Consider the following 16,013-nt stretch of genomic DNA (forward strand, 5'->3'; position numbering starts at 1 on the left):
AACTTGGAGGGCAGTAAATAATAAATTGAAATGACCAAAAAGTCAAATCAAAACAAATTAAAAAAAAAAAAACAGAAAAAATAATAAATGTGGTAAATGTTAAAATTTGAGGAATCTACTTGAAGAGTACAGAGAAATTCTTTATAGTATTTGTCACCTTTTCAATATGAAATTATTTCAAAATAAAACATTTTAAAAATGTATTCAGAATCATATTAAATCAATCCAAATTATTTTAGGACTCCAAATGTCTTAAAAAGTGTTATTTTTCTTGTTACGTCTCTAACCAAATGCTTCCTTACTAGGATATACCACTCCAAAATAAGAGTTCAAAACATGGACAGGGAATTCCCTAGTGGTCCAGTGGTTAGGACTCCAAGCTTCCACTGCTGGTGGCACAGGTTCAATCCCTGATTGGGGAACTAAGATCCTGCATGCCACGTGGTGCAACTATTAAAAAAAAAAAAAAAAAAAAAGGCAAAACATTATGGACAGACTAACAAAACACTAGAGCTGCAATGTATTACAATATGGAAATGAGCTAAGATAGCTGATTTCATCTTAGATGACAGTTATTTTATCATCCAAGTGCCTTGGAAATCATTCCTCCAAGTCATTAGGCCTACAAAATATTTACCCCTAAACTCAACTGTCAGTTGCATTTTTCTCCTCAATGAACAGAATGGAACTTCTTAAAGAAATGAATTCGCTAGCCATGTACATATTATACCTATGCTAAACATCACAGGATATAAAATTAGTAAGATAGCTTTTAATCCCAAGTAATTTATATTCTAAGGTTCTACAAGACCACAAGCACACCCCCATCATCATATTAGGCCCTACTCAGATAACACTCCAAAATTCTACATTTCTAAATAATTTTCCTCTTTCCCACCTAAGCTCTCCCAGTTGATCCTTTCCTAAAACTATTACAACTTGCTTCCTCTCTCCAGAACTCATCTCTCTCTATAGTAGTTATATTCAGCAGCCTAGCAGAACATTAAATTCTACAAAAACCAAAGAAAAAAAATTTTAACCTATTGCTTTTGGTTCCCATTTCAATGTACCTGCTGCCAAAGTAAGCTCAAACCCACTGCCTCTGGGACAGGCAGATCACATGTGATCAACTTTGATGTTCGATGCATTATTTTGTTTTATTTATTTATCTTCTTTAAGATTTTTTTTGAAGTGGACCATTTTTAAAGTCTTTATTGAATTTGTTACAATACTGCTTCTGCTGTATGTTTTGGTTTTTTGGCTCTGAGGCATGTGGGATCTTAGCTCCCTGACTAGGGATTGAACCTGCACCCCCTGCACTGGAAGGCGAAGTATTAACCAATGGACTGCCAGGGAAGTCCCCGCTGCATTATTTTAAATTTCCTTTAGATCAGGAAAGAATCCAAAGCACTCTTTTATGGTCTACTTATCCGTACTTTTACTATATTCTGTCCTGGCTGAGATGCCAAAAGTTCTTTGAGAAAACCAATTTTATAAAAAGGAAAAATAAACATACATAAACTCAAAAGATAAAATCAGTGAAATGTTAAATAGTATTGGGGAATAAGAAATTATTGTTTAAGGTATGCAAAATACATTAAAACATAAGTATATGCTCTGAATTTACAGACTGGTATCTTACATGACTCAATTTCTCTAAGTAGAGTCACTGCCTTCTTACAGCGGTTTAGTGTAAACGAGCTTGCACTTCTAGTCTCTATCAGAATTACAGCCAAAATTCATTAAGTTAATATTTTAAGCTCTCATTAGAAAATTTCAGAGTAGCCAATTTCTTCAGAAATTGCTTTTCAAGATATAATAAATTCTTAAAACAAAACAAACAAACAAAAAAGACATAAATTCCTGGAATTCTAAGTCTCTGGCTCCTACAAAAAGCGTGGATCAGCTTTTTTGTTCTAATAAAACCCAGACCTTTCACCCATAAATTATACTCAGTCTTTCTTTCATGTTATTCACATATTTGAATCACTGAACTAAAATACATAAAAGACAACTGTAAAATTTAAAAAGAAGAAAATATTTAGGACTCAAATGATCTAAGAGTCTAAAACCCATTTAGAGATGATTTTATATACAATTTTCATACAGTAAAGGTAGTAAGTTCCTGTTATAACCACTGAAAGCTGTATCACAGTTCCAAAACTCTACAGCAATGAAACGAAAACAAATTAAAATTTCCCCTCAGTAAATAAAAATATTTAAGAAAAAGTTTAGGTTTACTAAATAGTTCTATGGAAATTTTAGTCCTGATCTAGAAAAAGTCAACTAATCCGTAAATTTGTCTTTTTACACAAACAATAAAAATTTAAAGAGCCTAATGGAAGATAATGCTGTGACATAAATCACAGCAAGATCTTTTTTGACCCACCTCCTGGAGTAATGAAAATAAAAACAAAAACAAAAATAAACAAATGGGACCTAATTAAACTTAAAAGCTCTTGCACAGCAAAGGAAACCATAAACAAGACAAAAAGACAACGCTCAGAATGGGAGAAAATATTTGCAAACGAAGCAACGGACAAAGGATTAATCTCCAAAATATACAAATAGCTCATGTAGCTCAATATCCAAAAAACAAACAACCCAATTAAAAAATGGGTGGAAGATCTAAATAGACATTTCACCAAAGAAGACATACAGATGGCAAAGAGACACATGAAAAGATGCTCAACATCAGTGACTACTAGAGAAATGCAAATCAAAACTACAATGAGGGGCTTCCCTGGTGGCGCAGTGGTTGAGAATCTGCCTGCCGATGCAGGGGACACGGGTTCGAGCCCTGGTCTGGGAGGATCCCACATGCCGCGGAGCGGCTAGGCCCGTGAGCCACAACTACTGAGCTGGCGCATCTGGAGCCTGTGCTCCGCAACGAGAGGCCGCGATAGTGAGAGGCCTGCGCACCGCGATGAAGAGTGGCCCCCGCTTGCCACAACTAGAGAAAGCCCTCGCACAGAAACAAAGACCCAACACAGCCAAAATATATTAATTAATTAATAAACTCCTACCCCCAACATCTTCCCCAAAAAAAAAAAAAAAAAACTACAATGAGGTATCACTTCACACCAGTCACAATGGCCATCACCAAAAAATCTATAAACAATAAACGCTGGAGAGGGTGTGGAGAAAACGGAACACTTTTGCACTGTTGGTGGGAATGTAAATTGATACAGCCACTGTGGAAAACAGTATGGAGGTTCCTTAAAAAAACTAAGAGGGCTTCCCTGGTGGCACAGTGGTTGAGAGTCCGCCTGCCGATGCAGGGGACACGGGTTCGTGCCCCGGTCCGGGAAGATCCCACATGCTGCGGAGTGGCTGGGCCCGTGAGCCATGGCCGTTGAGCCTGTGTGTCCGGAGCCTGTGCTCTGCAATGGGAGAGGCCACAACAGTGAGAGGCCTGCGTACCGCAAAAAAAAAAAAAACTAAGAACAGAACTACCAAAATGACTCAGCAATCCCACTACTGGGCTTATACCCTGAGAAAACCATAATTCAAAAGGACACATGTACCCCAATGTTCATTACAGGACTATTTACAATAGCCAGGATATGGAAACAACCTAAATGTCCAACAACAGATGAATGGATAAAGAAGACGTGGGTACATATATACAATGGAATATTACTCAGTCATAAAAAGGAACGAAATTGGGTCATTTGCAGAGATGTGGATGGACTTAGAGTCTGTCATACAGAGTGAAGTAAGCCAGAAAGAGAAAAACAAATATTGTATATTAACGCATATATGTGGAATCCAGAAAAATTCTAGGTACAGATGAACCTATTTGCAGGGCGGGAATAGAGAAGTAGACATAGAAAATGGACATGTGGACACGGGGGGAAGGGGAGGGTGGGATGAAGTGGGAGATTAGGTTTGACATAAATACACTACCATGTGTAAAATAGCTAGTGGAAACCTGCTGTATAGCACAGGGAGCTCAGCCCGGTATTCTGTGACAACCTAGATGGGTGGGATGGCGGGTGGGAGGGAGGTCCAAGAGGGAGGGGATATAGGTATACATATAGCTGATTCACTTCATTGTACAGCAGAAACTAACAAAACACTGTAAAGCCAATTATACTCCAATAAAAATAAAAATAATAATAATAAAAAGAAAAAGTTTAGGTTTACTAAATAGTGTTCCATGGAAATTTTAGTCCTGATCTAGAAAAAGTCAACTAATCCCTAAATTTTTCTTTTTACACAAATGTTAAAAATTTAAAGAGCATAATGGAAGATAATGCCTGATCGTGCTGGTCTAGAATAAGAAAACATGCTAATGCTAAACAACGGTTGGAGGTCTTTACCAATGTTTGAAGAAATAAAATTATTTCTCAATATACTTTTGTTAACAATAACAACATAAGGTAATTGAAGTAATTTAGTTGTATGACTCAGTTGTAAGATAGCCTTAGTTTTTCATAATTACAATAAAGAGATGAAAATTAATGTATATATACCATACAACTTTGTAAGAATATTCTGAAAATCAAATGAGATAATTAAAGGAAAAATAATAGAGAGAAGTGCTAGATTTTCTACTAATCTGTCATACAAAGCAATACTTAGTCCTTTTCAAGGCTGCCAGTATATCTGATCTTCTTATCTGACATACAAAATGAGTTTTCATTTTTAGTAATCAATTTTCAAAAATAATTTTAATACCATACCTCATTCCAAGAAAGATCTGAGACAAAAAAGCACATGCATGTAATTTGTTTCTTTGTTTTAATTATGCAACCATAGTAAAATAAGTCAAATTAGAAGAGGAGATATTCAGTGTGGCCTCTTCCCTACCAACCCCATATCACAACCTATATGAAATAGATATACATGAAAACTTTGAATTCATTATCTGAAGTTAAGAGTTCAAAATCTACTGTAACCATCAGAGGAAATAAATTCATTCAATAGTGTTCCATCCTGCTGTCCAAAACTTAAGTGACCTTACCTTGTATGGATCAAGTAGAAAGTCACTGAACTTGCTAGGCAGGGAATATTTCTTCACTAATTCATCTTCTACCACCCAAGGTGCATTTTCACCAGTACCAGCCCGTAATGCGTTATGCCGTATAAAGTATCGAAGTATCTCCTTATTTGGTGGGCGTTCTGTACGAATCAAGCTGTCTGCTGGCACATTACTGATGATCTAGGTTAACAAATAAAAATAACTCACTACTGGGGTAAAAAGCAATTAACCAATGAGAACAAAGATTTATATTCTCTCTGGAAAACTCATCATTACACCTATAAAATAGGTTATATACTAGATAGAAGAAGAAGAATTTTCAGAGACAGAATGTTAAAGATATCTGTAGGCAATGTGTCAATATGTATCAAAGTCCTAAAAATGGGTGTATCTGTTGAACCAACAGTTCCTCTTGTTAAAAATTTAGAAGTAAATGGAGGGACTTCCCTGGTGGTCTAGCAGTTAAGACTCCATGCTGCCAATGCAGGGGGCTCAGGTTCGATCCTTGGTCAGGGAACTAGATCCCGCCTGCTGTAACAAAGAGCCTGCATGCCGCAGCTAAAGATTCCACATGAGGCAACGAAGATCCTGCATGCTGCAACTAAGACCCAGTGCAGCTAAATAAATTAATTAAAAAAAATTTTTTTTAAGTAAATGTAAAGTCATCATCAATCACTTATAAAAGGAGGGGGGGAAAGGAAGGGAATACTACATAAAGGTACATCAATTTAGGGATTCATTTTTCTTTTATTTATTTATTTGTTGTTTATTTATTTTTGGCTGCACTGGGTCTTCGTTGCTGCGTGCGGGCTTTCTCTAGTTGTGGCGAGCGGGGTCTACTCTTCATTGCAGTGCGCGGGTTTCTCATAGCGGTGGCTTCTCTTGCGGAGTACAGGCTCTAGGCGAGGAGGCTTCAGTAGTTGTGGCTTGCGGGCTCTAGAGTGCAGGCTCAGCAGTTGTGGCGCACGGGCTTAGTTGCTCTGCGGCATGTGGGATCTTCCCGGACCAGGGCTCGAACCCGTGTCCCCTGCCATTGGCAGGTGGATTCTTAACCACTGCGCCACCAGGGAGGTCCCAGCAATGATGTTTTAACTAGCCACCTTGCTGAACGGGAGCTAAGAAACTTAGTGAAAAATTGTATTTAACACCCAATTGTCAAATATAAAGAAATCCTAACAATCCAGTAATGTCTTCAGGTCACTAACTATAAAACAAATGAGTCAAAATGAAATAAGACTTGTCAGCATTCTGACGTGGGAAAAAAAACAACACTCTAAAGAGGCAAGAGATCCAGGTTATAATCCTTCCTAATCTCATTTACTAAATTAGGAACTTTGATAGAATTATTTAATTTCTCAGGCCATAGCTGTTTCTTCTATAAAACAGTTAGACATGAAGACAAATGTGCAACTGCCTTCCACACCTAGCCGCCCTCCTGCTTCTTTCTAATGATGAGATCTTACACATATAGGAATAAGAGTACCCGAAAGCAACATGGCATATTTCATGAAATCTAAGATGCTATTAATGAAAGACACATTATGTACCACAAAGAAAAGAATTCTTGCCAATTGATATTGAGATATATCCTGATTCCAGCAGATACAAACTACTATATATAAAATAGATAAACAACAAGGTCCTACTGTATAGCAAAGGGAATTATATTCAATATCTTGTAATACACTATAATGGAAATGAATATAAAAAAGAATATATATATATGTATAACTGAATCACTCTGCTGTACACCAGAAACTAACACAATATTGTAAATCAACTATACTTCAATTTAAAAGAAAAAGATACATATCCTGATTCTGGAAATGTAAAAATATGAAAGTTGAACATCTTAGAATCAATAAAACATAGTACTAAGTTATTTAAAGGGTATTTACCATTTTAGATTATTAGCTTCAGATTCCTTGAAAAAGCACTGGTTAGAGTTAACTCACTTTCTGAGTTTAATTATATTACAAATTGCTCTGCTTTTAACTGGGAAGAGCTATTTCCTCAGGAAGTCCATAACCACTGGAAACAGAGTCTTATTTTTTCAAATAACTAAGTTTGAAGCTCAAATGTAAACTACTCTTACACCTTAATAATTCCTATTAAAAAGGAAAAAGCATGCTACCTCCTAGGAAAGACAATACAGTTTAAAGTCATAATTACGAAGACCAGAAAATCACCCAGAATTTGTTGTAGAAACATATTTATTTACATTTTTCTTTAGCACATTTTCTACGAGAAAACGAGCCCTTTGATATTTTCTTAAACAACATCTACTACATGTAAGAGGTTTAATGTAAAGTGCCAACTAACCTTATCTTCATTTTGTAGTTTGACATCATATTTGTGAGGCAGAAACTTTGGAGGTGCCCATTTCCTCTCTCCTTTCTTTAATGAAGTAGGAAGTTTTCGTGGAGATCTACGTGCTCTGTCATCTAGTCAAATCAATAGAAAATTAGTGAAAAAAATAATTCTTTTAATTCTATCCACTCAGTTATCTTACTGAACACCTACTCTGCAACCAAGCACTGAGTGATGGGGCCCAAAGGTAAATCATAAGTTCCTTGTCTCAAGTAGCTAAAGTCTATGGGAGGAGTCAACAATAACTACAATACAATGTGGTAAATATTATAATAGAGGCTGGTATAGAAAAATACTAGATTAGAGAGAAAAATGCTCAAAAAGAGAGAAGCAATGTCTAATTTAGTCTGGAAGATAGGCAGGGAAGACCGAGAAAGAATATGACTTGTTCAGAGACTGCAAATAATGAGATACAGGTGAATATGATCTACAGTACAATTAAAAAAATCAGACTACAGAGGTAAGTAGGGGCTTATAAATTATAACAAACCTTGTATACCATTCATATAGGCTGGAATTTGTCTTACGGACACTAGGGAAACAAAGGATTTTTGATCTAACTAACTAGATGTACATTTTGGAAAGAGCACTAGTGTGAAAAAATGAAGAAAAAGAAAAAGCACTTTCAGCAGTTAGAAAATGAATAAAATGGGAAGGTGAGACTGAAGAAAGGGAATCATAAGATATAATCTTAAACATCTGGATTAATGTATCAGAATGGTGAAGGAAACAGTCAAGAAGACAGACTTGGTAACCAACTAGATGTGGGAATGTTAAAGGTTTCCAAGTTTTCTGCCTTAGAAATCAAGTAGATGATGATGTATTGAAAAATAAAAAGGCAAAAAAAAAGAAAAAATAAAAATAAAAAGGCAGAACAAAACCATATGAAAAAAATCTAAGGAATGGCAGTGGGGAAAAAGGAAATTAAAAAAAAAAGTAGTTAGAGAAATAGGAGACTGTGGTATCAAATAAACTAAAAGATTTGAGAGTGACCAACAGTGTTAAATGTAAAAGAAAAGTAAAATGGACTAAGAAGAAATCAGTGGATTTGGCAATTAGGGGTCACCCATAACCTTATTAGGAACAGTTTTAGGAGTAAAGGGGCAGAAGTTAGACTATAATAGCATAAGGAATAAACTGATGGTCAGAAAGTGGAGACAACATTCTCAAGAACTTTGGCTTGAATGAGTAAGACAGAAACAGAACAACAGGATCAAGGGAGGGTATGTTGTTTTTAGAAAATGGGACTTTGTTTTTAAGTTGAGAAGAACCATTAGAGAGAGGGTTAAAAACACTGTAGAGCAGAATAATAACAGTTAACCCAATCCTTGAGAAAGCAGGAAGGAATGGAATTCAAAGCACAAGCATCTTGACCAAGAGGAAGGACAGACAGCTCCCTTCTGAGATGAAGGAAGAACACAGACATTCGTAACAGTGAGGTTAAAAACACAAAACTGAAAAGTTCCTGCCTGATACATTTTTCCCCCCATAAAGTAGAAAGAAGGTTACCTTGTGAGAAAACATTTTGTATACTGGAATTTGTCTCTCATATTTCTATGGAAATTCTAATCAGTTTTCCCCCTGAAAACATTCAGAGTACATCATAACATTCTTTAGCCTGCCTACCATTCTTTCCACATACTAGCAATAACATTATATCCCAAAATTAAAACCTAAACTAAGGCATATAACACCCTAAAAAAGAAGCCAAAGCCTAAAACTAGGGGTTCCTAGTACACAATGTTTAAGGCATAAAACTAACAACTGTAACACATCATTGGTATTCCAGTGATCTGATTCTAGAAGAAATGTTAGAAGACATATCATCAGTCAACACCTAACCAAAACACTTATCAACCTCAAGTCGGGAATTATAAGTAATATACATGTTAGAAAACTTCAGTATCAAAAAGAAGGAAAAGAGAAACTGAAAAACATAGACATTAGCATTCAAAATGCAGAGTGGAAAACAAAACTGAAGCATCAACAACTGGGGCAGACGAGTCTCAGAAGTTTCCTCGGGACTAGATAAGAACATTCCTTTAAAACCATCTGCACATATCCAAAACATCTGGAGAAACAAAGAATAGAATGGAAGACATACAGCATAACATTATAATGAAATGTTCTAATTCAAACTTTGTAATAGTTAAATAATGAGGTAAAATTTGATCCTCTGAACAATCATGGGGAGGGGGATCAATATACATGAATACCTGAGTACTCATATTTGTGGAGACAGAAGATACCTATCCCAGTCAAATTCCTTACTGACACAGATTAAAAAAAAAAAAAAAAGACGACCTCAGAGGACGATTTATTTTTCCAATGGGCAATATCTCAGTTCTTCAACTTTCAAAACATTACGTTAGATCTCCAGGTCCCTAAAAATTACTTTCAGATATCATAGTGTTTCAGAATTCTGGCAGCTCCCATCTGAGAGGAATTTGAGTTACAGAATACAGATAAAAGGAAGTATCTCAAAACGGTCACACTGGCTTGCAACGTGAAGAGAAACAGAGATTAGAATTTATCCTTCATACTCTGATCACACCCCTTCCACACATATACATAATTCCAACTTCAAGAGAAAAGGCAGGCAAACTTTCTTTCCCATGTTGAGTAGCTAGGTATGTGCACATAGATTTCCAAGCTACTAGAGGAAATGACTTCCCAATTGTCTTAATTGTGTAGGGAGATTTAAATCTTGATTCACTTTGTAGGTATTTTAGTTGTTTTCCGAATCATAAATAGACAAAATCATGTCTATATATCAACAAAACCCAATTACAAATTTAATTGCTAGAGAACTCAAAAAGATTTGCGCATAATATGAGTTGCATAACTCATTAAGGAAAGCTACTATCATACATACTAATACTCTCTCTCCTTCCTTCATCCTCTTTCACAATTGCCTCCTTCTTCTGATGGTCCTGAGCGATTTGGCTAGAATTCTCTTTGTCACTTGAGGGAGAATCACAGGCACCATCAGATTTCTTCTCAGTGGCCTCTTCATCCACTTTCTCCAAAGGATGAATCTTCACAATCCTCACCTTTAGCATTTTTTCCTTCCCAACCTATAAGGGAGATAGGAGAAAGAATCAAAGATAATAATTAAGGGGACTTCCCTGGTGATCCAGTGGCTAAGACTCCACACTCCCAATGCAGGGGGCCTAGGTTCAACCCCTGGTCAGGGAACTAGATCCCACATGCTACAACTAAAGATCCTACATGCTGTAACTAAGACGCAGCGCAGCCAAATAAATAAATAAATATTAAGAAAAAAAGATTTTAAGAACTAGAAACCTAAAGGTAACATTTAGAATATATTATCCAATACACATTCCATCTCACCTGACAAAAGTCACTGAAACTCTTAAGTAGTCAAGCACAGTTATTTTTTCCAACTTTATTTCTCAGCTCTCCAGGTTGAAATATGACATCTTAAAAAATAAAATGATCACAATCTAGTTCATAATTCATGTACCAATGTACTAATGCCAAAGGGCAACTACTGCACAAACCTAAGAAATGTGTAAATAAAGTTCAAGAATTTCCATTTTCTAAAAAAATAAATTATATATATGGATATCCAATTCTCCAGAACCATCTGTTGAAAAGACTATCTTTTCTTCACTTAATTACCTTTCCACCTCTATCAAAAAGCAGCAGTGTGTGTGTGTGTGTGTGTGTGTGCGTGCTCATGTCTATTTCTGGATGCTATTCTGTTCCACTGATCTACTGGTCTATCTTTATACCAATTTCACACGGTCTTAATACTTTACAACAAGGCTCAAAATCAGATAGCATTAGGACTCTAACTTTGCTGTTCTTTTTCAAAGTTGTTCTGGCTAGGTTTTTTGCATTACAATCAGCTTGGCAATCCCTACAAACAAGCTGCTGGGATTTTACTATTAATTGTATTGAATCTATACGTCAATTTGGGAAGAACTGACATCTTAACAATATTTAGTTTTCTGACCAATGAACAAAGTCTACTTCTCCATCATTTAAGGCCTTCTTTAATTTCCCTAAGCAGTGTTTTATAGTTTTGTGTATAGGTCTTACACATCTTTTGTCAGATTTACTCCCAGAGTATTCCAGATTTTTTGATGTTACTATAAATGGTATTGAATTTTTAAATTTCAATTTCCAACTGTTTGCTGCTAACACATAGAAATACAAATTGTTTTTTTGTATAGTGGGCCCTTCATTTCCACGGGTTCCATATCTGTGGATTCAACCAAGTATCGAAAACATTAAAAACAAAAAAAAAAAGGAAAAAAGAAAGAAAGAAAAAAAAAGAAATTCCAAAAAGCAAAATATGAATTTGCTTCACACTGGCAACTATTTACACAGCATTTACATGTGTATTAGGTATTATAAGTAATCTACAGGTGACTTAACGTATACTGCAGGATGTGTATAGGTTAAATACAAACACTACACTATTTTATATATGGGACTTAAGCATCTGCAGATTTTGGTATCCACAGGGTCCTGGAACCAATCCTCCACAGATACCAAGGGATGACTGTATTTATCTTGTATCCTGCTACCTTGCTAAACTCACTTATTAGTTCTAGTATCTTATATGGTAGATTCCATGAGATTTTCTACATAGACAATCGTGTTGTCTGCAATTTTACTTCTTCCTTTCCAATTTGGATGCCTTTTACTTCTTTTTCTGACTAGAACCCCCAGTACAATATTAAGTAGAGTAGGAAAGCAGACATTCAGTCTTTTATCATTAGGTATGATGTTAGCTGTAGGTTGTTATTCTGTAAATATTATTTATGAGGTTGAAGAAGTTTCTTTCTATTTGCAGTTTTCTGGGAGTTTTTATTAGGAATTTGGATTTTGTCGAATGCGTTTTGTGTGTAAATTGAGATGATCATATGGTTTATCAGTAAGGAGAATTAGAAATTTAAAACCTTGCATTCTTAGGATAAACCCCACTTAGTCATAATGTATTATCCTTTTAACATAATGTTGGGTTTCACTTGCTAAAATTTTTATTAGAACTTTTACATCTAGGTTCACAAGACAGCTTTGTGAACATACTTTTTATTCTTAGTCTGTGGCTTTTTCTTGTGCTTATACAGTTTTCGTATCAGGGTAATGCTGACCTCATAAAATGATCTGTGAAGAATTCCCTCCTCTTCTATTTTCTGAAATAACATATAGAATTGGTATTATTTCTTCCTTAAATGTTTGGTAGAATTCACCAGTGACAACATCTGGGCCTGAAGTTTTCTTTGTGGGATGATTTTAATTACAAATTCAATTTATTTAATAGATACAGGGCCATTAAAGGTTTCTATTTCTTCTTCAGTCGGTTTTGGTAGTTTGTGTCTTTCAAGGAATGTTTTCATTTAAATTGTCAGATTTATTGGCATGAAGGTGTTAATAATATTCCCTTATTATTCTGTCAACATCTGTAGGCTCTGTTGGGATATCACTTAATTCTTCATATTGGTTAATTCGTGTCTTCTCTCTTTTTTACCTGAGTTTGCCTACAGGTTTATTAATTTTATTGATCTTCTCAAATTACCAGCTTTTGGTTTCACTGATTTCCTCTATGGTGTTCCTGTTTTCTATTTTACTGATTTTGCTCTGATTTTTACTAATTCCTTTCTTCTTCTGTTTCCTTTGGGTTCTTTTTCTTATTTCCAAGGTAAAAGCCAAGGTCAATGATTTGAGACCTTTCTTTTTTTTCTAACAGATGTTTAGTGTTATACATTTCTCCTAAACACTACTGTAAGCAGTATCTCACAAATTCTAATATACTGTATTTTCATTTTCATTCAGTTCAAAATATTATCTATTTTTTTTTTCTTTTTTTTTTTTTTTTTTGCGGTACGCGGGCCTCTCACCGTTGTGGCCTCTCCCGCTGCAGAGCACAGGCTCCGGACACGCAGGCCCAGCGGCCATGGCCCACGGGCCCAGCCGCTCCGCGGCATGTGGGATCCTCCCAGACCGGGGCACGAACCCGCGTCCCCTGCATTGGCAGGCGGACTCTCAACCACTGCGCCACCAGGGAAGCCCTCAGTTCAAAATATTATCTAATTTCCCTTTTGATTTCTTCTTTAATCTATGAGTAAGTTAAAGGTATGTTATATAGTTTCCAGTTATTTGCAGAGTTTCCAGATATGTTATTGATTTCTAATTTAATTCCATTCTGGTCAGAGTATATACTTTGTATGATTTGAACCCTTGTAAGTTTACTGACTTTTTTTATGGCCCAGACTATGGTCTACCATCATAAACTATGCATTTGAAAGGAATGTGTATTCTGCAGTTATTAGGTGGAATGTTTTATAAATGATAATTAGGTCAAGTTGGTTGATAATGTTATTCAGGTTTTCTATATTCTGGCTGACTTTTTCTCTACTCTTTCTACCAGTTATTGAGAAAGGGGGAGGGGGCTGAAATCTCCATCTATAATTTTGACTGGTCTATTTCTTCTGGTAGTTCTATTTTTGCTTCATGTACTATGAAGCTCTCATTAGTAAATACATAAACATTAAGGACTGCTATGCCCTCTTAATAAACTGATCCCTCTGTCATTACGAAATGCTTCTTTATTCATGGTAATATTCTTTGTCCTGAAATCTACTTTGTCTGATACTTATATAGCCATACCAGATTTCTTTTGACTAATGTTAGGATGGTATCCTTTTTCCACCCTTTTAATATTATTCTATTTGTATCTTTCTTATAGGCAGCAGATAGTCGCGTGTTGCTTTCTTATCCAATTTGACAATCTCTACCTTTTAAGTGAAGTCTTTAGAACATTTATATTACACATAATTACAGATATGGTTAGGTACTTTCTTTCTATTTGGCTTATCAAAACTAAAAACTTGTGTTCTTCAAAAAACACTGTTAAGAGAATAAAAACACAAGCCCCAGATTGGGAGAAAAAGCAAAAGCACATATCTAATAAAGGATTTGTATGCAGAATATATAAATAAGTCTCACAACTTAAAAACAAGAAAATAAACAATTTAAATTTAAACTAAATTTTAAAATAGACAAAGATCTGAATAGACACTTCACCAAAGAAAATACAAATAAAAGGATAGCAACAAGCACATAAGGTGCTCAACATTATTAGTTATCAAGAGAGTAAATATTCAAGAATAAAAACCCTAGTCAAAGGGCATAGTCCACTGTATTCAATAATGCCAAAGCATTTAAAAAATAGTTAGCGGTGAATGAGCAGCTCCAGATTCCTGTCAAAACCTGGCATTATTTTGACTTTTTCTTATTTACTAATCTGATGAGTATAAAATGATCTCACTATGGTTTCAAGTTGATTTCCTAGATTACTAATGAATTTAAACATCTTTTCATATGTTTATGGACACGCCTATCTCCCTAACCTCTCTCTCCCTCTTCCTGGAACTCTTCCTCTTCCACCTTGCAGATGTGTGCAGAGTATCTTCCTTTTGCCACTCCATATCTGTCTCCAGTCTTCTCTGCCTTGCTCTGTGCTTAAACAGGCTGATCTTTATGAACTACATCAAAGGGCTCCCTTGCCCTCTAGATTTTGGTGAGTTCCACCCATGGGAAGCATAAGCAGAAAATCATATGGTATATTCATTCCACTGTCTCCCTAGCAGGTTGGTTACTTCTCACTATCAAAGTACTTTTCTACAATTACATTACTCTCTCCTAGTTCCTGTATCCACTCCCTCCCCTCATTTACTTGGGGTTCAGAAGTAGTAAAGCCTCTCCGCTATTGACAGCCATGAGGTACTTTAACCTTGTTAGTTTTCCTTGACCTAGATCAGACTGTTGTCTGCTGTGTGTAGTTCCTTTATTAAACTCAATTCGATTACACCATATGAATATGCCATCTGTTTCCTGCCAGGACACTGAATGATATAGTGTGTGATTAAAACCCAATGATGATTCCACAGACAATTACAAAATTTTAAAAAAGTAGCTAGGAGATACAAGGAGTCAAAGTAAATTAAGGAAAGAACAAGGACTTTGGAACCAGACAGACACAGACTTACTAGCTATTGTTGGGCTACCTAAGCCATTCCCCTCCTCCTCTTCTCTTGCCAGCCTGTCTCTTTTGAGGCTTTATAAAAAAGGTAGTATTCACTTTCTCAGCCCCGCCTGCAGCTAAGGATGGATTATGTAAGCCATGGTCTAGGCAATAACATGTAAAGATAAAAGGGGACAGGAGGAATATGCTTCTGATAAAGATTTTCTTACTGTGCTTAGATTTTTGCTCACTCTGAATTGCGAGTGAGCAAACAATTGTGCTCACAGTCACAATTTCACAACCAAGAGGCAACAAAGCTAAGGACAAAACCAAACACACCAAGAAAAGCAGAGCAGAGAGGCAGAGAGACGGAGTTTAAGTCCTTGACAATATTATTCAGCCTCTATACCAAACTTGGAATTGCCTGCCTCTAAGACTTATTATGTGAGATAATCAAATGTCTTCATTGGTTAAGCCGATGCTACTCAAAATGTTGTCCCCAGAGTGTTCGTATCATCACATCCTGGAGCTTGTTAGAACTGCAAACTTTCAGGCCCTACCCTAGACCTTTTGAATCAAGCTCTCAAGGGATGGGGCCCAAGAATGTACATTCAGTAATCCTCTAAGTGATTTTATTTAGGCTAAAGTTTGAGA

General features: G+C 35.9%; 1 protein-coding gene across 1 annotated transcript in view; it reads right to left on the reverse strand.

The window, feature by feature from the left end:
• The window catches only part of BAZ1B (bromodomain adjacent to zinc finger domain 1B), a 67,529-nt gene that overhangs the window by 37,418 nt on the left and 14,098 nt on the right, over window positions 1–16,013 (reverse strand). The window contains exons 4-6 of the mRNA XM_060120321.1: window positions 10,233–10,434; window positions 7,310–7,431; window positions 4,970–5,167 (exon numbers count right to left, since the gene is read on the reverse strand). Of these exons, the coding sequence (XP_059976304.1) occupies window positions 4,970–5,167; window positions 7,310–7,431; window positions 10,233–10,434 (522 nt within the window). The remainder of the gene's footprint in view (window positions 1–4,969; window positions 5,168–7,309; window positions 7,432–10,232; window positions 10,435–16,013) is intronic.

The sequence above is a fragment of the Mesoplodon densirostris genome, chromosome 16, assembly GCF_025265405.1.
Source record: "Mesoplodon densirostris isolate mMesDen1 chromosome 16, mMesDen1 primary haplotype, whole genome shotgun sequence".
Lineage (NCBI taxonomy): Eukaryota > Metazoa > Chordata > Mammalia > Artiodactyla > Ziphiidae > Mesoplodon > Mesoplodon densirostris.